Source organism: Pleurodeles waltl, chromosome 9 (genome assembly GCF_031143425.1).
Source record: "Pleurodeles waltl isolate 20211129_DDA chromosome 9, aPleWal1.hap1.20221129, whole genome shotgun sequence".
Lineage (NCBI taxonomy): Eukaryota > Metazoa > Chordata > Amphibia > Caudata > Salamandridae > Pleurodeles > Pleurodeles waltl.
Window position 1 is genome coordinate 771,436,287 of NC_090448.1, and position 25,602 is coordinate 771,461,888.

Sequence of the window (25,602 nt, forward strand, 5' to 3'; positions counted from 1 at the left end):
GGTCGAGCAAGCGTAGAAAAGCCGATAAGCCAACAAGATAGCCCTTGAGAGTCCCTAAGGAGGAACCCTGTTGGGCGAGAGATAGAATAAACAAAAGTATATTAGAAAGAGAAGAAGAAAGAGGATCAATAGATCTCTCTGTACAATATGAAAAAAACGTTTCCACCAGCAGGCGTAAATCGACTTAGTAGAGGGAGCCTGGCTGCCAGAGTGCTATCACAAACTTCGGAAGGGAGGTCATAAACCAACAACTGTCGCCGCTCAACCTCCACGCACGAAGCTGCAAGGTTGACAGGTTTGGGTGAAGAACCTTCCCCTGCGACAGAAGATCCTCCCGAAGAGGCAACTTGATTGGAGGACTGATGCTCATTTTGAGAAGTTCTGGATACCAGACTTTTGGTGCCCAATCCGGAGCTACTAGAATTACTTGGGCCCGGTCATTCTTGATTTTCTTGAGAACTCTGGGCTGAAGTGGTATGGGCAGAAAGGCGTACAGGAGGTCTGACCTCCACTCGCGTCGAAAAGTGTCGCCTTGCGATAGCCCCCTTGGAAACTCCAACGCGCAAAACTGCTGACATTGCGCATTCTCTGCGGAGGCGAACAGGTCTAACCAAGGCTCTCCACACTGCTGAAAGAGTCCTTGCTTCACCTCCGGATGGAGATACTATTTGTGATCCGCTAAGCAGCGTCGGCTGAGTTCGTCCACCCTGGCATTCAGAGAACCTGCCAGGAGTTGAACCACCAGGGTTATGGCCCTGCTGTTCCAGCCATGTCCAGAGACACAGAGCCTCTTGACAAAGAGTCCACGACCCCACACCGCCCTGCTTGTTGCAGTACCACATTGCGGTGGCGTTGTCCGTGAACACCTGCACTACCTTCCCTTTCACAACAGGAAGACATGCCTTTAATACTAGTCCGATCACCCGAAGCTCCAACAAGTTGATATGGAGCCCGGATTCCGCCGGAGACCAGATGTAGGAGGCTGGACTGGCTTGTAGTGAGTACCAAGGGGTACTTGCACCTTGCACCAGGCCCAGTTATCCCTTATTAGTGTATAGGGTGTCTAGCAGCTTAGGCTGATAGATAATGGTAGCTTAGCAGAGCAGCTTAGGCTGAACTAGGAGACGTGTGAAGCTACTACAGTACCACCTAGTGTCATATGCACAATATCATAAGAAAACACAATACACAGTTATACTAAAAATAAAGGTACTTTATTTTTATGACAATATGCCAAAGTATCTTAGAGTGTACCCTCAGTGAGAGGATAGGAAATATACACAAGATATATATACACAATAGCAAAAATATGCAGTATAGTCTTAGAAAACAGTGCAAACAATGTATAGTTACAATAGGATGCAATGGGGACACATAGGGATAGGGGCAACACAAACCATATACTCCAAAAGTGGAATGCGAACCACGAATGGACCCCAAACCTATGTGACCTTGTAGAGGGTCGCTGGGACTATTAGAAAATAGTGAGAGTTAGAAAAATAACCCTCCCCAAGACCCTGAAAAGTGAGTGCAAAGTGCACTAAAGTTCCCCTAAGGACAAAGAAGTCGTGTTAGAGGAATAATGCAGGAAAGACACAAACCAACAATGCAACAACTGTGGATTTCCAATCTAGGGTACCTGTGGAACAAGGGGACCAAGTCCAAAAGTCACAAGCAAGTCGGAGATGGGCAGATGCCCAGGAAATGCCAGCTGCGGGTGCAAAGAAGCTTCTACTGGACAGAAGAAGCTGCGGTTTCTGCAGGAACGCAAAGGGCTAGAGACTTCCCCTTTGGAGGACGGATCCCTCTCGCCTTGTAGAGTCGTGCAGAAGTGTTTTCCCGCCGAAAGAACGCCAACAAGCCTTGCTAGCTGCAAATCATGCGGTTAGCGTTTTTGGATGCTGCTGTGGCCCAGGAGGGACCAGGAGGTCGCAAATTGGACCAGGAGGTAGAGGGGACGTCGAGCAAGACAAGGAGCCCTCTTAGCAGCAGGTAGCACCCGGAGAAGTGCCAGAAACAGGCACTACGAGGATGCGTGAAACGGTGCTCACCCGAAGTCGCACAAAGAAGTCCCACGTTGCCGGAGAACAACTTAGGAGGCCGTGCAATGCAGGTTAGAGTGCTGTGGACCCAGGCTGGACTGTGCACAAAGGATTTCCGCCGGAAGTGCACGGAGGCCGGAGTAGCTGCAAAAGTCGCGGTTCCCAGCAATGCGGTCTAGCAAGTGAGGCAAGGACTTACCTCCACCAAACTTGGACTAAAGAGTCACTGGACTGTGGGGGTCACTTGGACAGAGTTGCTGGATTCGAGGGACCTCGCTCGTCGTGCTGAGAGGAGACCCAAGGGACCGGTAATGCAGCTTTTTGGTGCCTGCGGTTGCAGGGGGAAGATTCCGTCGACCCACGGGAGATTTCTTCGGAGCTTCTAGTGCAGAGAGGAGGCAGACTACCCCCACAGCATGCACCACCAGGAAAACAGTCGAGAAGGCGGCAGGATGAGCGTTACAGAGTTGCAGTAGTCGTCTTTGCTACTTTGTTGCAGTGTTGCAGGCTTCCAGCGCGGTCAGCAGTCGATTCCTTGGCAGAAGGTGAAGAGAGAGATGCAGAGGAACTCGGATGAGCTCTTGCATTCGTTATCTAAAGTTTCCCCAGAGATAGAGACCCTAAATAGCCAGAAAAGAGGGTTTGGCTACCTAGGAGAGAGGATAGGCTACTAACACCTGAAGGAGCCTATCAGAAGGAGTCTCTGACGTCACCTGGTGGCACTGGCCACTCAGAGCAGTCCAGTGTGCCAGCAGCACCTCTGTTTCCAAGATGGCAGAGGTCTGGAGCACACTGGAGGAGCTCTGGACACCTCCCAGGGGAGGTGCAGGTCAGGGGAGTGGTCACTCCCCTTTCCTTTGTCCAGTTTCGCGCCAGAGCAGGGCTAAGGGGTCCCCTGAACCGGTGTAGACTGGCTTATGCAGAATTGGGCACCTCTGTGCCCAACAAAGCATTTCCAGAGGCTGGGGGAGGCTACTCCTCCCCTGCCTTCACACCATTTTCCAAAGGGAGAGGGTGTCACACCCTCTCTCAGAGGAAGTTCTTTGTTCTGCCATCCTGGGCCAGGCCTGGCTGGACCCCAGGAGGGCAGAAGCCTGTCTGAGGGGTTGGCAGCAGCAGCAGCAGCTGCAGTGAAACCCCAGGAAGGGCAGTTTGGCAGTACCAGGGTCTGTGCTACAGACCACTGGGATCATGGGATTGTGCCAACTATGCCAGGATGGCATAGAGGGGGCAATTCCATGATCATAGACATGTTACATGGCCATATTCGGAGTTACCATTGTGAAGCTACATATAGGTAGTGACCTATATGTAGTGCACGCGTGTAATGGTGTCCCCGCACTCACAAAGTTCAGGGAATTGCCTCTGAACAATGTGGGGGCACCTTGGCTAGTGCCAGGGTGCCCTCACACTAAGTAACTTTGCACCTAACCTTTACCAGGTAAAGGTTAGACATATAGGTGACTTATAAGTTACTTAAGTGCAGTGTAAAATGGCTGTGAAATAACGTGGATGTTATTTCACTCAGGCTGCAGTGGCAGGCCTGTGTAAGAATTGTCAGAGCTCCCTATGGGTGGCAAAAGAAATGCTGCAGCCCATAGGGATCTCCTGGAACCCCAATACCCTGGGACCTCAGTACCATATACTAGGGAATTATAAGGGTGTTCCAGTAAGCCAATGTAAATTGGTAAAATGGTCACTAGCCTGTTAGTGACAATTTGAAAGAAATGCGAGAGCATAACCACTGAGGTTCTGATTAGCAGAGCCTCAGTGAGACAGTTAGTCACTACACAGGTAACACATTCAGGCACACTTATGAGCACTGGGGCCCTGGGTTACCAGGGTCCCAGTGACACATACAACTAAAACAACATATATACAGTGAAAAATGGGGGTAACATGCCAGGCAAGATGGTACTTTCCTACACCAGAGACCCCTGGTGTCCACCTCTCCGAGATGGCCGCCCCATCCCAGAAGTGACGCATCTGTCACTACTGTGAGATCTGGTTGGGGAAGGGAGGAGTCTGCCTTTGACCCAATCGCATTTCACTAACCACCACTGCAGATCCTTTGCAGTCCCCTCTGAGATCTGAACCATGTTGGTAAGATTTCCCCGATGCTGTGCCCATTGGAACTTCAGGTCCCAGTGTAGAGCCCTCATATGCCATCTGGCATGCTTGACCAATAGGATTCCGGAAGCCATGAGTTCCAACAGCCTCAGAGTACACCGAAATCCAGGATAGAGGCAGAAACATCAGTATCATAACCTGAATATCCTGGACTCGCTGCTCGGGAGAATAAGCCCGATACTGCACGGTGTCCAGAACAGCTCTGATGAAAGTGAGCTTCTGAGAGGGAGTCGGTGTGACTTCGGCAGATTGATAGTGAACCCCAGCGGATGCAGGAGGTTCGACGTCGTCTGGAGGTGGGTGACGAGAGCCTGGGGCGTTGGAGCCTTCAACAGTCAATCGTCGAGGTAGGGGAAGACTGAAATCCCTGACCTGCGCAGATGAGCTGCTACCACCGCCATCACCTTGGTGAACACCGGGGGGGCACTGGTGAGACCGAAAGGGAGCACAGTAAACTGAAAGTGCTCGTGGCCAACCTTGAACCGCAAGTAACACCTGTGGGCGGGCAGGATGGGGATATGAAAATACGCATCCTGCAAGTCCAACGCTACCATCCAGTCTCCTTGGTCTAGGGCAGACAAGACCTGAGCAAGAGTGAGCATCTTGAATTTCTCCTTCTTGAGGAAGAGATTGACGTCCCTTAAATCCAAGATAGGGCGAAGATCCTTGTTCTTTTTGGGTATCAGAAAGTAGCGGGAATAACAACCACTGCCTACTTCTGACATCGTGACCCTTTCTATAGCTCCCTTCGCCAAGAGAGCCGTAACTTCCTCCTGGAGCAAAACCAAATGGTCCTCCATCAGCCATTCTTTTGTTGGAGGGATAGAGGGAGGGAAAGACTGGAAGGGGATGGAATATCCCTTCCGAATGATCGTGCAAGACCCATTTGTCCGTTGTGATGGAATGCCAGTGAGGGAGATGAAATTGAATCCTCCCTCCAACAGGACGGATATGGTCCTGCAGAACCACACTAGGAGGGCTTGGGCGCAGTGGATGGGGGCTGTGTGGTGGCCGACCGCTGGCCAGACCCTTTGGGTCAGATGGTACCATGACCACGTCTTCTCCCGGGATGGTGTGAAGCCTGATGACGGTAGCTGAGTTGTGGCTGGCGTGGTACCGTGCCCCTTCCGAAGCCTCGAAAGGGACGGAAGACAGACTGCTGTCGAGCTGGTGCTGAGATGCCCAAGGATCTGGCCTTAGCCCGAGAATACTTGAACCCCGCAAGCGCAGAGTCTGCCTTCTCACCAAAAAGGCGAGAGCCATCAAGGGCATCAAACTTGACTGGACATCCCCTAAAAAGCCAGTTGAACGTAGCCAGGCATGGCAACGTAGGGCCACTGTCGATGCAATTGCTCTACCCAGCGAGTCGGTCGTGTCCAATCCACACCCAATTGTAAACTTGGCTGCATCTTCGTTCCAAACATTTTCTTTCCAAGCTGATCCAGCCTCTTGGATTCCCTATCCGGGGAGTGGAAGGGAAGGCACCATGGGAAGTAGAGGCTTGGACCACCAAGCTCTCCAGGGTGGGGTGTTGGGTAAGGAAACTAGGGTAGTCTGGAGCAGGTCTATGGTGACGGCCGACTGTCCTATTCACAGGAGCCCCTGTGCTGGGTTTGGACCATGTTCCCAGAGGGATATCCGTTAGGGCCTCATTGAAGGGCAACATCGGCTCTGATGTAGTCACCCCCGGCTGAAGCACCTGTCAGGAGATTCGTCCTGACTGGCACCGTGGGCAAGTCTAGGTCCAAGACGTCAGCTGCCCTACCCACCACCAAAGCATCAGAAGCTCCCTCCTCCGTAGCCACATTAGGAGGAGAGAGCATACCAGTATCTGGAGACGTGTCCAGTTTACTGGCCTCCCCTAGATCCTCATACCAGTCCTGTTCATGCTCCAAGTCGTACTCTAAAGGGTACTCAGACCCCTCCCACTCCTCTCCTGTGCCTGGCTGTTCAGAATAAGGCTCAGGCAATGATCTGGGCCTAAATAGTGCAGTCAAAGTCGGAGTCTCCGTCCTACGATGTTGCTGCAGCTCATCCGGAATGAGGATGTGGGCGCTGGTGGTGGGGGAAGTGTTGACGTCGGATCTGGCGCCGGAGGAGGTCGACTGTTTGGGACCGGCGCCGTTCCGGATCTGCCATCGGATCCTGGGGTCCCCAACAGCGCTGAGGCAGGATCTGCGCTTAACCGGCGCTTTAGGAAAAGAAGTGACGTACGTGCGACAAGGTGTTGTCTATGTAGACAACAGTGGCATCACAGACGGCTCCAACTACGCCACACGGAGCAGGACGACGCCACCCGATGGCACGCGTAGGGTACTGCTCAGAAACATTGCGGATTCGAAGCTGGCGGTAGGGAATTCTAAGAAAATCCCACAGAAAATCCTTTGCTCTGCCTTCCCCTGCTTGAGCTGGTAAGCAGCAGGAGGGCAGAATCCGGTTTGAGGTGCTGCAGCCGCGTGGGTTGCTCGCAGACCCTTGGATACCAGTAGGAGCAATACTGTGGGGTCCTCAGTGCATGTCCCCAGAGTGCATGGAATCATGCCCCCAATACTGGCATCGGTACGGAGGTATTATTCTGACATGTTTGATACCAAACAGGCCTAGGTTTGGAGTTATCATTATGTAGCTGGACCACAGGTGTTGACCTTAGGCTAGTACATAGCTAAAATGGCTTCCCCGCACTTACGAAGTCCAGGGAATTGGAACTGGAGTTCGTTGGGGCACCCCTGCTCCTGTAGGGGTGCCCCACACACAAACAGACCTGGAAGGGCCTACCACAGGGGTGACTTTCAGTGACTTGGAATAGTGACCAGCAGTGAAAAGGATACATGCACCTTTTTCACACAGGCTGCAATGGCAGGCTTGCGGACAGAGTTTGCATGTGCTCCCATGGGTGGCATAATGCATGTTTCAGCCCATGGGGGACCGCTGGTGTACAAATGCCCTGGGTACCTAAGTGCCATAATATTGGTGACTTACAGGGGTAGACCAGAATGCCAATTGTGGGGTTTAAGTAGTTCCAAGACAACCAAATTTGGAGGAGAAATCACAATCACTGGGGTCTTGGTTAGCAGGAGTCCAGTGAAAACAGTATAAGCACCCTGAAAACAGGCAAAAAATGGGGGTAACCATGCCAGAAAGAAGGAATTTCCTTCAGTGCTTTTGACAGATTTATTTATATTATTTTAGAAACATAACAGCCATTCAATAAATAAAGCTGGTGTTACAGACCCACTTTGGTCCTGTCAAGGATAGCAAGGTCATCCACATGTAAAGATCTATTAAATTGCAGACCCGTGTTTAGGGGACAACTTCACGTGTCCTTAAGAATTGCAGGAAGATTGTGCAAAAGCAAGTTGGGCGGCCATTACATCTGCTGTATTCACTTACTAACTGGCATTCAAAACAATGTGGCATGTCGATCCAATTGCACTTGTGCCCAAGAGGACTTGAGCCGCTGACAAATCATAAATAAAAGAGGTCCTTGAATTCCCATCGCCTTCAGCTAGTATCACAGCAGGCACCTGTGCATTAAATCAAACACTGTATTGACATTTACACAACAGATATAAAGATTACCGCTCCCTGCTATGGTGGCCTCCAAGGCCAAATACCACAGAGCTAATAAATGTTCTAAAGCCAGTTAATACAAAGGCATTTCTCTAACGTTAGTAACGTACTCATGGGTAAAGATCAAAGGAAAGGGCTCAATTTCATTATGTGACATCTTTAGAAGTGGAAAATCCGTCTAAAGCTCCTGCATGCATCCACACTTCTTTTACTAAGGCTGCATTTAAGTGCGTAAGTGAATCAGATTAGTGTGCAATAAAGGAGGGCTTTAAAACAAATTACCATTTTTCGTTTATTTGGGCATTCCGGGTCAGTGTTTGAAATAAATATGAAATAAAATTATCTGGAATGAAAGACAAGGTAAGGTGTTAGGGAACAACTAAGCCTTTACAACTTCTCCAAATTTTAGGTGGTTGTGAACTTTTTTTTTTTAAATATATTATTGCTGGGAAAGCTTTCTGTTGCTTTGCTGTCTTTACCAACTGCAAACTATAACCCCAATGCAATATTTTCTGAAGTTAGGGATGGTCCGAGGTGGGGCCAAACCTAGAACCAAAAGCTCTTCTTGGGTGCTAGTTAGTTTTCCAGTAAGAATGGTGAGGTGCCATAGATGGATCAAAGGCTGAAGCAAGGCGCTTTCAATGAAACATGAATTGCCAAAAGTAGTCAGTACAGAACTTGAAGGGCAGGAGTAACATAAAAAAGGATGGTAAAATGTAAAAGCTCCCTAGTTCCTGTGGTCTGGATGCTTTGTGCTTGCGGAAAATTGAGAAAGGAACCCCTGAATAAAGCCCACTGGCTTAATCTATGCACAGAAGAGCGAAGGAGATGGTGGATTGTGCCATACAAGAATCTAAGTCATTACAATGAAGAAGGAAGATTGGGTCACTTGTTAAAACTGTGAAAAAAGTTTACGACTGGAGTCTATAACCACATCCATGTTCCTTGCTTCTCTAGTGGGAAGAGGGGGGCCAGTGGCAGTCCAAGTGTCCAAGGCCACAGGATGGCAAAATCATGCTGGATGCATTTTCTACGCATAAGAATTAAATTTGAGGAGGCTGAACATCATCCCCTTGTCTGCTCCTAGCTTGTAGGCATCTAGGTCTTAAATGCTTAGGATGAGTATTGTCTGGTGAAGTAATCCTAATCGTAGAAGGGGATGTTCAACAATTTCAGTTTGAGAAACAGATGAGCACTCAATAGAATTGAAGTGATGGTGGAGCTTTGAGGAATGCCTGATTGGTAGGAGAAAAGGGAGGCGGCAAATGGAGAAACTATAATCATACAAGAGCATTGGAGAAGATGATATCCAATCCTGAAACTGAACAGTACCTGTGATGTATTGTGTCAAAGGCCGAAATATGATCCAGAAACAGAGGGGCAGTAACTCTGTGTTTGTCAACAATGAACCTGAGGTCATGTCTGAAAGCAAAAAAGGAAGATTAGGTACCCAGTTATGGCAGCATCATATTTAGCCTACTGCGAGCATGGTTTCCTTGGGGAAAGAAGAGAGCTCTCTGAAGGCAGAATTTCATTAAGTTTCATCAGGTAGCGTATATTTCAGATGAGCCAGTAGTTGGCTGGGTGGGACTTAAAACTTGGCAGATTTGTTAACTCTGTCACAACTTACCACATATCCTGTCCACCTTATTGCAAGTGTGTTAGTATGTAATTCAATTGTAATATGCAGTTGTAATAAGGCAGAAGTCACATTGTGATGATTTATCCCATCCTCCAAACTATAAATCAGGCCCTGTCCCTTAAATCTTGAAGACTGGTTTGAGGTGAGCAGTCAGAAGGAACACTGTCAGCAGTAAAGGAAAGATTGATGATGGCAATGACAGGGAGTGGAATTGATGTGCATGTTAGATATTGGGTTACTGTTCGACTGGGGTGTGAGCCCTGGTCAAGCAGACACCACAGTCCTAGCCACAGTAAGGCACAAACAACCTGAAATTAACCTGCGCTCAGCCGCCTGGTAGTTTGGCACAGAGCAGTCAGGCTTAACTTAGAGCCAATGTGTAAAGTATTTGTGGACCATTTTAAACATTAAAACAGTGAAAACGCCACACAAAAAGATTCCATACCAGGTTAGAAAAACAGAGCCTAATTTAATGAGTAAAACAAGACCACAATGACAAAAGTCCAATCAGTGGCACACATTATAATCACTTGAGATAACTGATGAATTTCAGCGGTTTTGTTAGTTTAAAACCATATGTTTTAAATGACGTTTTCACCTAACACATGTATTTAATCATGCGTTTATTCAGTAAATTTCTAAGGATTACTTTAAAATAAAATAATACATTATTACAATTCCCAACTATAACGTCCCTTTAACTTTTTTTTCCCAGTGGCTTTCTATTTTTTTTAAATGTAATGTAAAATGTCCATCGCTGGGTGCGATTTGGGATTGAGCGCTGGGCCCAGCAGCGCCCACCATCACACATGGCTGACAATGTCATGAAACAATAAAAAGGTTGCCATTTTAAGTAAAACAGATCTATTGACTTTTTCAAAGGGCCGGAACACGCAGACCTACTGGCTTCATCACGGGGTAAGCACATCAACATGTACCAATCAGACCTATTGTCAAAAAGTCACTTTTTACTTTTTTCTCTAAGTATTATTTTAGAGGATGGAATCCAGTTTTTGTTGCTTCACCACTAGTCGGCATTTCCGGCTCTCCCTTTTGGCGAGTCAGAACTTGGTACTTGTTCCTCAGTTTCCACCCCCTCACCCAGAGTGAACAACCCACTCACTCTCGTCCACCAGGGAAAAACACAAAGGGAAATGTAGTCATTTGTTGGATCCAAGGTATAGGGCCAAATTCCACTGCCTCTCACACAGAGTCTTTTTTTTTAGGTCCCTTAAGGGCTAGATCATGGTGTACCTGAAACATTATTAATCCCCTGGGGATTTTAGTATTTCTCCAAAAGGACCTTATCATAGTGTGGGCATGTGGCTTGGGGAGAAATGCGCTTCAAGGCCTGTGAAAGACAGCTCTTCTATTCAACAAGGAGGACCGGGGCAATATTTGACACTTACTGCCCAATCTGCTACCCACTCATGGTGGAGCTAAAAGCATCTTGATAACCTGGGATTAATATGGGGCCAATTCCAGTAAAAGTGTCACCTTATATCTCAAATCACTCCTCCTCCCTTTAAAGAAGAGTTCATGTGTGGGCGGGTATATATTTATGTGAGCACTTGATATTTGTCCCCTCAATGGAAAGGAAATGCCTCATTAAATGGTGAACACAATTGTTCAGCGCAACTGGCACACAACATAACTAGCCGACTCCTACCACCAGAACCCTTTGGTATCTCTAAAGACCCCATCACCCGGACCTGGAAATATGTCCCAGTTCTCTGCTAAATCTGCCCCATCAGTCCACTAGCATTCAAGGGAAAATTCATCTGCAAATAAAAAATAGGGGACTTTGCTTAATACAGAGTCAAAATTAACCCTACCAATCAACGGCCTCAGATGAAGGCAGAGAGTGGATTACCTCTCTGCATTAGCCTCTCACCCAGACCACATGAAAAAAATATTGCGCCCTTAGACCACATTTTCATTTTTCCTCAAAATAGTTAGAGACACGCCCTCGCTTTAAGATCCAAAATTGGGCTCAGAATTACCCCCCATAGTTAGGCCTCCCATCACCCCATCTCTCCAGTCAGAAGTGATTAATATGGTTCTGGCTAGACCAAGCGGAGATGAAGTCCTGAATTAGTTACTTCCTTCCCTTCACTTGTATACCCTCCTATTGGTGAAAGACATCAGATCAGAGAGTATGGGGTTACTCTCCAGTCTGCTAAATATGGAAGTCTGATAGCCCTGTAGGGGAAATTTAAAACTGAGAAAATGCAGTGCATTCTACCCATGCTCTCACCTCTCCCAAGTCCTTTGGAATTGTACCTTCACAAAACTAGCCCCCAAAGGTAGAGCAGTCTGTATCGAAATGGATCACCCATGGGATCAGAAAGGACACCAATGCCTTAGGGATTGTTTTCAGGAAACAAAAAGCTGAACACAGTGGGTGGTATCTTCTTCACCTGCACACACGTCCTCACCTCCACTTTTCAGGTCCCCACCCCATCTGGGCTAAATGGTCAGTAGGAACTGACACTCCGCACCCTCAACGTGGTGTTAATCCCACAGTAGGCAGGCATCTATCCATGGGTGCATAGGAGGTGGGGGAAGATATGCTGATAAATGGCCCATATATTTCCCCATTTCACATCGACTTTGGGGGTTAGATTGCGTAGGGAAACATCTTTGAATAAACCAGTCTAAAATTGCATATCAGAGAGTACAGGATTATGCCTCAAAATGCCAAAGGGTGTTGAATAGTCCTATAGGGAAAATTGAAGTGTGATCAAATGCAGTGTATTCAGGGGCTGTAGAGCCAAATAACTCACCACTGGGTGCACTCCCATCTATCTGGGCGGGGTTTGGGAGAGGAACAGTTTCCTAAGGGTTGCAGTCCAAATTTAATTGGCTCATTTTAGGCTTCTGAAAGACCCCCAATTCCCAGGGAATGTTTTCCCAAAAAATAATGGTGAGCACAGTGGGAGTGGGAATGGTTCATCTTCAATCATGCATACACTTTGCCCCTATGCTCCTCCACTAGAGGGAATGTACTCAGGACTCCTCCGACCAAGTACCTATATAAAAATAAATACAACAAAGTAGAAAATACAGTGCAACCCCCACTTAACATAGTGTGGACCACCATTCACCCCTCCATTTAGGTTACTGGCCTGGGTCACTATTGAAAGGAGAAAAGTATACATCCCCTTCCACCCCCAGCCTCATGTGAAGCTTCTGAGAAATAGAAGTAGTGCCCTCCATCCAGCCAGATCCGCAGAGAGCTAGGCTGGGGGAGTTAACCCATTCCCCTCTATTTATCCAATGCAGCTGAGTTTCTCTGAACCTAAAATCCACAGGTATTTTTTCACCAAGAAGATAATAGCATGGTTAGTGGGGACATCAGCACAGGACCTACTTATGCCTCACTATACACTTCTTCTATGGGTTATTTCCACCCCGTTGTTGCAGGGTTAAAAGAAATGAAAAAAAGCAGTTGTACCAGCCCCATGACGCCCTCTCCCAATACTCCCATCTTTGGCTTATTAGCCACATTGGGCTAGATGTGCTTTAGCCCCTTACTAAGTTTGTAACACCACTAAACCTTTACATTTATTCTAATTAAATGTGAACAGCAAAAATGAAAGTGGGTGGTTCTAGGTAGTTCACTAGCACGAGCCCAGCTGCCAAACCTCCAGTCTTGCCACCCCATCTGCACCCATGGATCAGCTATGTCTCCTAGCCACTCCACCATGTAGCTATTTGGACAAAACAAATATTAGCAAAGTCAATATGTCTGGCCTTTTGGTTTTGCCAATGCGGTCTCTTGGGCATAGGGAGGTGCTTCCATGGGGAAGGTTGTGGGTTTCCAGTACATGAGGGAGACAGCAACACAGAGTGCAGGCTGTTTTCAGAGGAAAAAGAACACTGGAAAGAGCAACACGGAGCACAAGGGAAGAGAGGTCACAGGAGAAGCATGAGAGGGAAAGGTCAAAACTGAGCATGAAGGAAAGCACATGAGGGATAGTAGCATGGAGAACAGGGGCTTTTTGTAGGGGGAAGCACGTGTCAGAGAGAAATAGCGCATGGAGTGTTTTGCAGGTCTGAAAGCATTAGAGAGAGAAGTCAACACATGGCTGGAGAAGAACATGAGGAAAAGCAACACAACTGGGGAAGCACACAGGAAAAGCAACACAGAGCACAGGGGTGCATGGTTTTCTGGAGGAGAGTAGCACACAACTTCATATAGCAGCATGTGGTGGAGAGAGGGTGTACTGGAGGAGAAACATACAGGGGAGAGAGCAACACAGAGCACAGGTGTTCTGCAGGTGGGAAACCATAAAAGGGAGAGAGTAACACATGGTAAGGGAAACACATGAGGAAGAGCAATACGGAGCACAATGTGGATAATTTTCTAGAAGGGAGAAGTACTTGACTGAGCACAACACAGCATGCAGTGGAGAGAGGGTTTATGGGAGGAAAAGCACACAAGGGAGACACAACATGGAGCACATAAAGGCGGTGGATTTCCAGTGCAGAAAGCACATAAAGAAGAAAGCAACACTGAAGCATTGGGCATGTTATGCAAATGGGGAAGCACTTGGGGCAGAGCAACACAAGACAGGGTAACACACAAGGGAGAGCAGCATGGAGCCCAGAGAGCTGGGTGGTTTCCTGGAGGGGAGACGCATACGACTGCGAAAGCAACACAGTGTGCGGGGGTTCATAGAGGAACGCACACAAGTGAGAAAGCAACAGGGAGCCGAGGGGATGCTTAAGGGCAACATGGAGTGTGGAGGCTGTTAAGTTCACAATGCGTATTAAGCAACCACACAGCTCGGGTGCTGTCTGGTAGGCAGACCTAAAAAGTTGAAGACATACAACTGGATTAGGGTCTGACAATCACAATGAGTGGTAATCAGCGATTCCTTGTTCTTATGGACAAGCAGATACAAAATGCCTGGTCTCCCCAAGCACCACTTGCACCCTTTTTTATATGTCATGGTAGGAGCCAGAGTTTTAGGTCTGCTTTGAGGTCTACACATTCAAAAAATGAGATTACCTGCCCCTCCTCCCCCAAAATGTCCTTATGTCTGCACCTTACAGATGAGACGAGATAGATTATAGGGTTTGTCCCCAATCTGAAACACAAGGATAACAAAGACCTCATCTAGTCATCAAGTGCAATGGCAAAATAGAACAAGCATTTGCAATGCAAAGGGTCTCGCGTTTGCTCATGTTAAAGCTGATAGCGTTGTAAACTCCTAACCCGACTTTTCACCTATCGGCAAAAGTACATTTATGTACGTAACCCGAAAAAGGGCAATTAACTATGTAAAGCGCTCAACTTCTGCCAAGTGAAATCGCGCTAGTAAATTAGAGAAAAAGTAGTCCACGAGCCGGACAGAAAACAGTGAGCCTCGCATGTTTTCTGTACTTGGTCGATGCGCTCGAGGAGGGCTAGCCACCGGAAAAGGCATGATGTATGCATGCCTTCGACTAATGAAAGCAAGCAGATTTTATTTGGCAAGCCCACGAACCAATGAAAAACACTGACGTGACGTCGACAGGGCTCCGAGCCCTTTTCTAAACCCTAAAGCGTCTCGCTGCGATACGTATGTGCGAGCGCATGCAACGCAGGCTCGACCCTAAAAAAACTAGCAAATGCAATCTGGGATCAGCCCCTTGACAGAGGGCTAGGTCCCTTTGCCATCCATCCACACATCCAATTGTAGGTACCTTAGTGAAAATATCAGGGAGGGTTTTTTTAAACCCCAAAATGTATCTTCACATCTCACCTGAAAGGGCACTAGAACTCAAGCATGTTTTTTTTTGCGGACAAAAAGAGGATGACCAGGTTTTTCATTGTGCAGGAAGGTGCCATCATGCACTTAAAAATACAAATGTTATCAGAATTCTGCCTTTTCTTCCAACAAAACCAGGATACCGTATCATCAAATGATAGCATACATCATGGTTTTGCGACTGCTCACACCAGGTATATTAAAAGGAACCCCTACATGACAGGACTAACTTTGAAGGCAACCCATCGCCCGTGTGCATCTCAACCTCTATGTGCTTGGGCACTTCCACCTTCACCACTACCTCCATCCCCTGACACTTCCAGCCTGCTCTAGAGACCTAAAGGCACATTGTTGTCGTTTTCAACATTACTCTGTTTGGGAATGGGGCTGGGTACGATATCCATGCATACACTATGTTGTCTAGACAATCGCCTTTTTTCTCTGTGCCACTACTCAAATCTGAGAATATAAACATCTTTAAATCACAGTATAGTACAGTACCCTTCCCAGTTTCTTTACTGTTCTCACAATGCAATTCCAGACAGACTCGCTATTGAGCCGAAGGATGATTGTGTGACTATGTGCTTCTTATGCAGTCCCCATTAAGGCTTAAGTAAGAATTCATTGTGTTGTAGAAGGATCATCTAATTCTTTCCAAAGAGGAGGGATCACAAGGATGCCTTCCCAAATGCTGGATCCTCCTGATGCTGCAACGTGTAGAAAACAGTAGTGAGGACGGATTAGAATAAGATAAAGAAAGCCTTGCTGAAACTAGAGATGAGGGTGAACAGTATGGAGGGTGAAACAGACCACAGCAATTCTCTTGCATGCCTCTTCTATTTTACTTAGCAGGCATTTGCTGAATTGTGAGGTTTCTCTGGGTGCTAGGTCTCCCCAAGCAAGTAATGAAAGGACAGTGCATTATTGAATGCAGAAGCAACCATAACTACCACTTGGACCAAACAGTCCTGTAGTGTACTTAAAATCCACTCAAGTGGGGTACGTTGATGTCTGGGAGCTGTGCTGATTTAAAACTGGTATCACAAGGAGACTTGGAAGTCCCAGGCCGCATTTTATAATCCATCAAGTTAATTCAATGACTGCTAATCAGTCTAGCTCAGTTGAATCTAAATTAAACCCTTTGCCTTTTGGCGTTTCTTGCTTCATGTTCGCAGATTAGTAACTTTGTCCCTAAAATATGAATGTAACAAGATAACTTTTTCAGTGATTTCATTAACTCGAGCTTTGATGCTACTCAGCTTGAATTGACAACCTGGACTTCTTGTTTGGAAATTTGGGACTGATTTTTAAAAGGTGGCATTGCTTTAATCTGGTCTTTAGTCTGATCAGTGTCAGCATGATAAAGATAAACAGCAGCTTTGGAATACTGCATATCTTAGGGAATTTATGCACACTTTTTAAAAATGGTACACTGGAAAAAATGGAAGCTGTTATAAAAACATGTTTATGATTTCCTAAGCTGAAATCTGCGAGAATCTTCTGCAACTGAAAATGTTCTTCTGAAAAAGAAACTTGTTTTCCCTAATTTCAACTTTGCTGCCAGGCTTTCATTCAATTTCAGACCCATTATTTTGTGCATGATTCTTCAGAATTTCTCAAATGGCTTGGAACATAAAAATGGCCTGGAACATAAAAATGTCCCCTATGTGCCCTAACTACCCACGTTTCTGCACAAAAACTTGGGTCAGTGGATTCTAATTTGGTGAAAATAGCATTTACTTCCTTTACCTTGCCTGTTCATGTAAATCTAGGCACTCTACTTTTTGGAATTATCTTAACAAAAGGTTAAATATATTGAGTACTTATAACAAAACGATTAGTTCTAATATTTGTGTATCTGAAACAATTTTCCACATAAATAGAGGTGTAAGCTTTGCCTTTCTGCAGCATGATTGTCGCGCTTTCACCATCCAGCACTGTGCATTTGGTTTCTTTTTGGACTTGTGAGTTTAGACCTGCAAGGAGTAAATGTGCCTCACCAAGTCAGTGTGCGCTGGGCCTTGCTGGCTTCTGTCCCCTTAGCAATTAGCATGCTCAGAGTTGAACTAATGGGTACCTTCTCTCTACAGGGAATATAGACTGTGACCATGTTTAAGTTTGACTGAAGTTAGATGCCTGGCTTTTTTGGCTCCCCTTATACCAATTTCCACCTTTGCTTTCCTGGTATCTGACAGTTGAATAGGCTTAGTTGTGTGTTTTCAGACTCCTTGTTCTGATCGAATTGCTGCTATGCTCTAGAGCATTCACCTTCTCCAACAACTCCTGTGCTACTCTTTCACTTGGGCTCTGCTCTTGGATTTCCAAACAGTGCCCCCAAATTCTCATGTATTGGTTCCTCTTCAAGACCTGTGGCTAGATTTCACCTACTTGTTACTCTGTTTATCTGACATAATACATGGCCTAATGACGCACATAAGGTATCGTTCAGACTCTGACACAGGCAGAGTTCGCTATTTGCGAGCTTGGATCACTATTTTTATTGTGCTCACCTAGATATCAGTGATCTTTACCTCTGGGGACAACGCCAGGTTTTCTTGTGAGGGGAGAATACTTTCCTTATTGCCCGATTTGGTGGACCTAGGTTCAGCTCTTACTGTAGCATAAGGTTTTGCAACAGGAAAGTGAGTGCCAGTGTTCTAGTTTGGCAATGGGAGAGCATAAGCACCATTTCACTGGATTGTTAGGAAAGCAGGCGGGCACAGCAATGTCTTGAGTTAATGACATCCCCCAGTTGCTCCAGAGCCCACTCCACTCATGGAGTGATGTATTTGCCCAGGGTACTCTGGAAATTCTACTTTGCGAGGTTCTTACAATTATTTCTGTACTGTACAAGGATGCATCTCCTTAAATTCAAATGGTGCTTACCATTGGAAATCCTGCTTCCAAACCAGTGTTGATCCACTTGCCAAAACCCCTTTTACTACTATGATCTCCCTAACCCCATTCTACAGACTCTTCCCTCCTCCATCTCTCCTTTACTAATCCCATTACTATAACCTCCCAATTAACACTTCTGGATTCTTCCCTCCTCTATCCCTCCATTATTCTATTTAATCCAACTAAAAACCTCACATATCCTCCACTCAAATGAACTCATACAAATACTAATACTGCACTCGTATTTCCCTATGCTAATCCACCACTAATCCTTTTGGGTTCCAGAGTAGCGTGCTACTCGCCAAAAACTGCTTGGCGCCTTGTCAGGGGTATTAAGTGCTAGATAAATACAATTACAATAACTATAATCAAATGTATAGTATATAAATTCGCAATTGCAATCCTTACTATTTTTAATAAACTGGAGAGGAATGGTGAGCAAAAGAATTGATGGATTAAACCCAGATCTATGACTGGGGGTGAATGTTTGATTGGTTCGGCATTCCGTCCATCATTCATGTTTGTTTGCTTTTGTTGCCCCTAAGTGTGCCGGGTATGCCCAGACGTGGGTCCCGGGCTCAATATGCCACTGGATTCAAGCTAATCTGGCTAACAAAGGGTGATACCCTAAAACCAGTCCCAGGATGCTTGTTTCCGGTCCAGGGAGGACCTGGCCTGGCAGTTCCAGCTGGACTGTTAACATGGGGAACAGGGTCAATACTGATTTGCATATGGTGGGGTTCAAACTGGGGTGGCAAGGTGAGCAAAATAATTGATGGGTTAAACCAAGATCTGTGACAGGGGGTGAATGTCCATTATATGGGTTTGTTTGCTATTTTTTTTTATTAAAGCATTTAACCACTTCGCTGCCAGGCCTTTTCCCACCTCCTGTGCCAAGCCTTTTTTTTGTCTATTTGGGGTCGTTTGCACTGAGGGCCTCATAACGTTTTGTCCACATAAGCTGTCCACGCCAAATTTGTGTCCTTTTTTCCCAACTTCCTAGTGATTCTAAAGGTACCCAGAGTTAGTGGGTTCCCCTGGAAGAGACCAAAAAATTAGCCAAAATACAGCTAAAATCTGTTGTTTTCAAAAAAATGAGAAAAAAGGACTGCAGAAGAAAGCAGGTGTTTTTTTCCCGTGAAAATGGCATCAACAAGGGTTTTCAGTTTTAAAATCGCCATCTTCCCAGCTTTCAAGAACAGGCAGATTTGAATCAGAAAACCAAATTTTTCAACACAATTTTGGCATTTTACTGGGACATACCCCATTTTTACTATTTTTTGTGCTTTCAGCCTCCTTCCAGTTAGTGACAGAAATGGGTGTGAAACCAATGGTGGATCCCAGACACCTAAATATTTCTGAAAAGTAGAGACAATTCTGAAGTCAGCAAAGCATCATTTGTGTAGATCCTTCAAGGTTTTCCTACAGAAAGTAACAGCTAAAATTTTAAAAAATAGTGAAATTGAGGTGAACCCCTGCGTTTTTGTCCTCGGCTCAGCAGCCATCTAGGGAAACTACCAAACCCAGACATTTCGGAAAACTTGAAACCCGAGGGAGTCCAAGGAGGTGAATTGCGTGGATCCATCAGTGTTTTCTTAGACAGAATCCTCAGCAAACCTCAAATTTAGCTTTAAAAAAAAAAAAAAAAACACGGCACAAATTTCCTAACACCCAACATTTCCCTCAGTCTACCAATAAAAAAAGATACCTCCATGTGACAGGGAACAGCCAAAAACATGTTGAAATTGAGGGGGCACCAAAGCGGGTCAAAAAGGGCAGTTTGGAAAAAAAGTTTTTAGGCTGACAAGTGGGCAGAATTTTTATCGGTATAGATGCGACAATGCTGGGAATTTTGTGGATTCCTGCAGATTCTGGAATGTTCCATCACAAAAATGTGGGGAAAATGCGTGATTTCAAGCAAAGTTGGAGGTTCGCAGGGAATTGTGGGTAAGAAAATGGTGCAGGGTGCATGTGAAGCACACCACCCTGGACTCACACAGATGTTTAGTTTTCAGATGCGTCTAGGTCTCGTAGATTTGTCTAGATGGCAGCGTCCCAACACCCAAAAAGTGCGACCCTCACCATTCCAAGTGGGACGACTCTGAGAGTTAGCCAAGCTCTTATGGCCCAAAAGTAAAACCAAACCCAAAATAATTAACTGTCCTCTTGCTCGCTGTTTGGATAAGATCTTTTAGTGTGTGGGGGGAGAGCTGAAAGACTGTTACCCGCTTCAGTTGGGATGGGGGCATAACCATGCCCATACTGGTTAGTAGCCCCCACCCCAATATATATATATTTTTTAATTCCCTGGCATCTAGTAGGCTTTCTGCCCCCCTAGGGAGTGGATCGGGGTTAATTGACCCATCTGTCCAACGGTGCGCAGAACAACTTTGTTCCCATTTATTTGGGGTGGGGGTATGGCCATAACCCCACCCTCTTTAAAAAAATCAAAAAAAAATCTTCAAATCTTCCCTGGTGTGTTATGGGCCTTCTGCCCCCCTTGGGGGCAGATGGGCCTTACACAAATAGGCTGATATGAATGGCCAAAAGTAATGTGTGCCTATGGGGAGCAACCCTTGCCCAAGGGGCTGCTCCTCCCCCAAACAAAAAACAAAACAAAAAAAACATACACACACACAAAAAGGGCAGAAATGGCCTAAAATAAAATTGCCCCCCAGGGGAGCAACCCTTGCCTAAGGGGTCGCTCCTCTTGTGTGAAATTGGCGCAAAAATAAATAAATACCTGGTGTCTAGTGAGACCCCCTCCCCTGAGCCTTCTGAAGGGCCCAGGGCAACCCCATCCAAGGGATTTTTTTTTCCATGGGAAGGGGGATGTGGGGTTCCCCTTTCCGAGCCATGGAAGGGTACTGGGGACAGCACCTACAAGGACGAAGTTTATTTTGGGAAGGGAGCGTGGGGAGTTCCTCTCTAAGGCATAGAAATACCCCAGGGACCCAGAATATATTTTTGTAAGGAAGGTGGTGAGGGCCCCCCTCCAAAGCCATCCAGGACAACTCAGTTTGCTCCAATCAGGTGGGTGCACAGAAAATCTGCTCCTATCGGGCATGAGCAAGCAAATTTAGCCAGCTCCTGCCATACCCAGGATGGGGGCAGGCAGGCGAGCCAGAAGGGGCTGCATAGGATTTGGGGCTTCTCGCATAGCCTCAAGGGTTGCAGCTGCTATAGGTGGGGCACTATCTTGTACGAGATCTCATACCTCTAGACAAGGGAGAGCTTTGAGCTGAAGTGGGTCTATTCCTTTATGATCTGTGTGGAGACAGTGGTTTCTACATTCTCACTGGAGAAACAGATGTTGCTTTAGATGGTTATCTTGGAGGCAATATGTTCAAGGGTGTCCAAGGAATCTGTACTTGGTCCACAAACTGTATTATCAGAGTTGCAAGCCAATATGGTAGTGGAGACAGTGACATAGCTCAGCCAAAGCAAGGACGGATTTGTGTTGACTCCCCTCTGTACGTTTTTTTTTTTTATTTTTTTTTTTTAGATGTGGGAGATTCTCTACAGGTGAAGATCTTACAGCTTGTTAATCAATAGACTATGCTTTTGACACCTGAGAAAGTGACTTAGATATTTTTTGTCTTTTCAGAACAGATGGTGGAGTGGTTGATGGCAAACTGCATCTCTTCAACGGTGATACAGTTGACGGCGTATCGTGTGTCAATGACATGGGGATCATGGTCTTCTCAATGTTAACAGTGAAGAAGAATACCATTTAGTTTTCAACAACCATCCGAGTGATAAAGTTGTGATGTTGACTTCAATGGTGAGCAAGTTCGCACGGGTGGCCTCCACTGCATCGCTGGCGAGCTTGAGGTCATCATCCAGTGACAACAAGAATAATGTAATTTCCTTCTCCCTTGATCTAATTTTGTGATGGTCTTTCCCAGAGGATGGGAAAGGGACAGACTTGTTGAGAGGCAGCTCTCTCTAGCCTCTTCTCCTTTCTCTCCTCTGCTGCCCTTATGTTTTCATACATGCCTCTTAACCCAATGCCTTCTCTGTCCCTCAATGTTCTTTTGGACATATTTTGTGCATCAGTCAAAGCCTTTTCTGTCTCCGACAGGAGGGATATATGGAAAAGATGGATGGTATTTTTGACTGAAAATTCAGTCAGAAACTGGAGAAACAAATGGCCCACTCAATAGGACATGGTAAACGACGCTGAGTAAAGTAAATGAAAATATTTTCCAATGTAGAAAAATTATTAACTTGAGGTGTAAAAAAAAAAAAAATAAATAAAAGCCCTCAACAGTGTTCCTGGGATACTTCTCTCACAAGCCAGGTAAAAAGAAATGGATCACAGAGGCAATTGTCAGTACAAAGCATTCTGAGAAGACATGCCTCCCAGGTCCTTTAATGAATGGACTCCTTCTTTCTATCTGTTAAATGTAAGCCTTCTGTTCTTTGTTAAAAGGTTTGTTGTTTTCTGTTTTTTACTGAAACATGCTACAATACAGCTCAGTAAATAATTTTTAGAACTCTCCTAAACAATCATGAAAAATGAAGCGTTCTATAGGCTTCCATTCAAAAGATTTATGGAGAGGATTTGCAGACAAGACATTCATTGATGCTGTTTCCATGAACCTGAACTATATATGGAGATATTCTGGAGTCCAAGCACATAGTGGGGAATTACTCAAGTGTTTATGACCATCAATAAAGATTCTACGATTCAGAAATAGGTTAATGCTCTTAAAGTTATAACCTTAAATACATGACCCTGTCATCTGAAGCCTTAAGTGGCTATTCTTGCCCTAATAACATGAAATTCTTTACAACTAGACGCCCTCATTTCCGCTCTAAGTCAATTAAAATATACTCTAAATTGAGGCAGAAGCGAAACCCTTTCCTTCTCCCAATGGCAAACCATTAAATACAAACATCTACTCTAAATTGTCACCATTCACTGCTCTGAATTCATAGTCACCTGATAGATGGACTCGCATCCACTTGAAGCTCTCCGGCATGGCTTTAATGGACAGCACGAATGCTTCTTCACACTTTCTCCTACCTTCTTGATTGCTGTCCAGTCCTCCAAGATGTCCAGGTCGCTAAGCATGTACACGATGTATGGACGTGCAGGATTGTTAAGGAGTCAGTACATCAAAGCTCAAAAGTATAGCAAATATTAGAAACATCAGGTGCAATATTTACTGTTTGAAATTGTACAACTGTAACATTCTCACATCTCAGGCTGCCTCCCGACCTCCAACACTAAGGTTTTATGTAATCAAAGAACCACGCTTGGTATTTTCATTCATCCAAATTCAGCTGCCACAACTTTTGACCACTCCATAAATTGCTTATTAGTTTCTAAAAGAAAGTGCTCTGTTGAGGTCAGCTGTTGAACTGGGAAATCCAAGGTACAATCCTGGCTTCCCTATTCAAGCAAATCACACAATCCTTGGCAAATAATCTCCACGAACCGTAAAAAACAGGAGCGCTTAAAAACAGACAAACACTGGTTCCTGTTGATTTTATATGTCACGACAAAGGCTCCAAGTGGCAGTTCAGAAGTTTAAAAAAATGTGAGCCAGAGTGGACACCATGCAAACCAAATAAACAGAGGAAAAAGGGATGAAAACAGAAAGGGAATGTAGCATTAAGGATTCTTAAGCAATGTCAGAACCCACTTTAGATGGGTGGCAAAGACTGTTTTAGTGTGGTGTGTGTTTATGAAAGTGCTGCTTTCTCAGCACTTAGTTGCTTGAGCAGAATTTGTCTTTAAATAGTTGCCAAGACTATCCTGTAAACCCATCCCAGGCTGAGGAAGTGGCACAAATTTCACTTCTATAAGGATTCGGTCAGAACAGAACAAGGAGTTAGCTGATCGCGTGCTACATGCACCAAAATTAACTCCTTAACTTCTGGTGCTTTTTCTACCCAGAGTTTGAGCCCCTTTTGATATCGTTGGTACTTCATGCTTATGCCTTCATAATATTTTTTCCACACAAGCTCTCCATGTCAGATTTGCATCCTTTCGTCCCTAACATTCTGGGAATGTTTAAGGTACCCAGAATTTGTGGATTCCCTGCAGATCAACCAGAAAATAGACAAAGCAAAAGCAAATAGGAAGAAAGTCATAGGAAATCAGCGCTCCCAGTGAATCATCACATCAAGAATAAACCAAAAATTATAGCACGGTGCTCCTGGCAAGAGGATCTTCCTCCCTCCTCTTAATGTTTCCGCAAGGAAACCAAACAGTGATAAACAGATGTCAGGGCACTCATGAATCGAAACTCAATCCTTCATGTATGTTTTTAGTCCAAGCTTATTGTTAAGTGCAAATAGCATCAAAATATCAATCAGACCGGGATTCGTGAGCAAAAAAAAAACTCAATTTAATCTTGAAATAGGAAGTCCATCAGAGCAACAATAGCCGTCCTTGGAACCAATATCCATAATGCAACAACAGCCAACACGTGTTTAGTCCTATGAGAATTACTCTCAAAGACTTCATCAGGGCTTTCACAAAAATGTCAAAGAACTTGTAAATCCAAATCATCAGACTTAATCTGGGTACCCTTATTTTGCCATATCAAACGTATGCTGAATGCTCAAAAACCGTAGCGTGTAAAGCAACTATCAATTAAGAAATAACATCCTCAGAGGACCGCGTTCAATTCATCACTCGGTGCTTCTGTATCAAGTTTGTCGCGTTACAGAAGCACGGCGTGATGAATTGAACGCGGTCCTCTGAGGATGTTATTTCTTAATTGATAGTTGCTTTACACGCTACGGTTTTTGAGCATTCAGCATACGTTTGATATGGCAAAATAAGGATACCCAGATTAAGTCTGATGATTTGGATTTACAAGCTCTTTGAAATTTTTGTGAAAGCCCTGATGAAGTCTTTGAGAGTAATTATCTCATAGGACGAAACACGTGTTGGCTGTTGTTGCATTATGGATATTGGTTTCTTGGACGGCTATTGTTGCTCTGATGGACTTCCTATTTAAAGATTAAATTGAGGTTTTTTTTTGCTCATGAATCCCGGTCTGATTGATATTTTGATGCTATCTGCACTTAACAATAAGCTTGGACTAAAAACATACATGAAGGATTGAGTTTCGATTCATGAGTGCCCTGACATCTGTTTATCACAACCAGAAAATAGCTTAAATATAACTAAATTGTATTTTTGTTTGGGGTGGGGGGATAGGGACAAAGTGCTGTACATTTGTTTAATTAAGAAAACAGCATCGGCAAAAGGTTTGTTGTCCTAGGATCACCATCTTCCCAGCTTTCAGGAAAAAAGAAGGAGCTGCATCCAAAAAACTAATTTTCACCATTGTTTTTTGCATTTTTCTAAGGGGTAGTCCATTTTTCCTAATTTTGATGTTCTACCTTACTTGCGGTTTGGGTTGGAAACAGGTGTGAAACCCATGGGTGATCATAGAAAGCTATAATTTCTAAAGAGTAGACAAGGTTCTAAATTCAGCAAGGGGTCATTTGTGTAGGTCACTCAATGTTTTCTCACATAAACTAGTTGTTGAAATACAAAAATAATGATAATAAATAAAGCAATTGGTGACAATTT

The 25,602-nt window shown here is 45.2% G+C and overlaps 1 protein-coding gene across 5 annotated transcripts in view; it reads right to left on the reverse strand.

Annotated features, from left to right (window-relative positions):
* BRMS1 (BRMS1 transcriptional repressor and anoikis regulator) overlaps positions 1-25,602 on the reverse strand; it is a 270,509-nt gene that overhangs the window by 102,659 nt on the left and 142,248 nt on the right. For all 5 annotated transcript variants that reach the window (XM_069207946.1, XM_069207944.1, XM_069207947.1 and 2 more), the window contains one exon: positions 22,990-23,138. In XM_069207946.1, the coding sequence (XP_069064047.1) occupies positions 22,990-23,138 (149 nt within the window). The remainder of the gene's footprint in view (positions 1-22,989; positions 23,139-25,602) is intronic.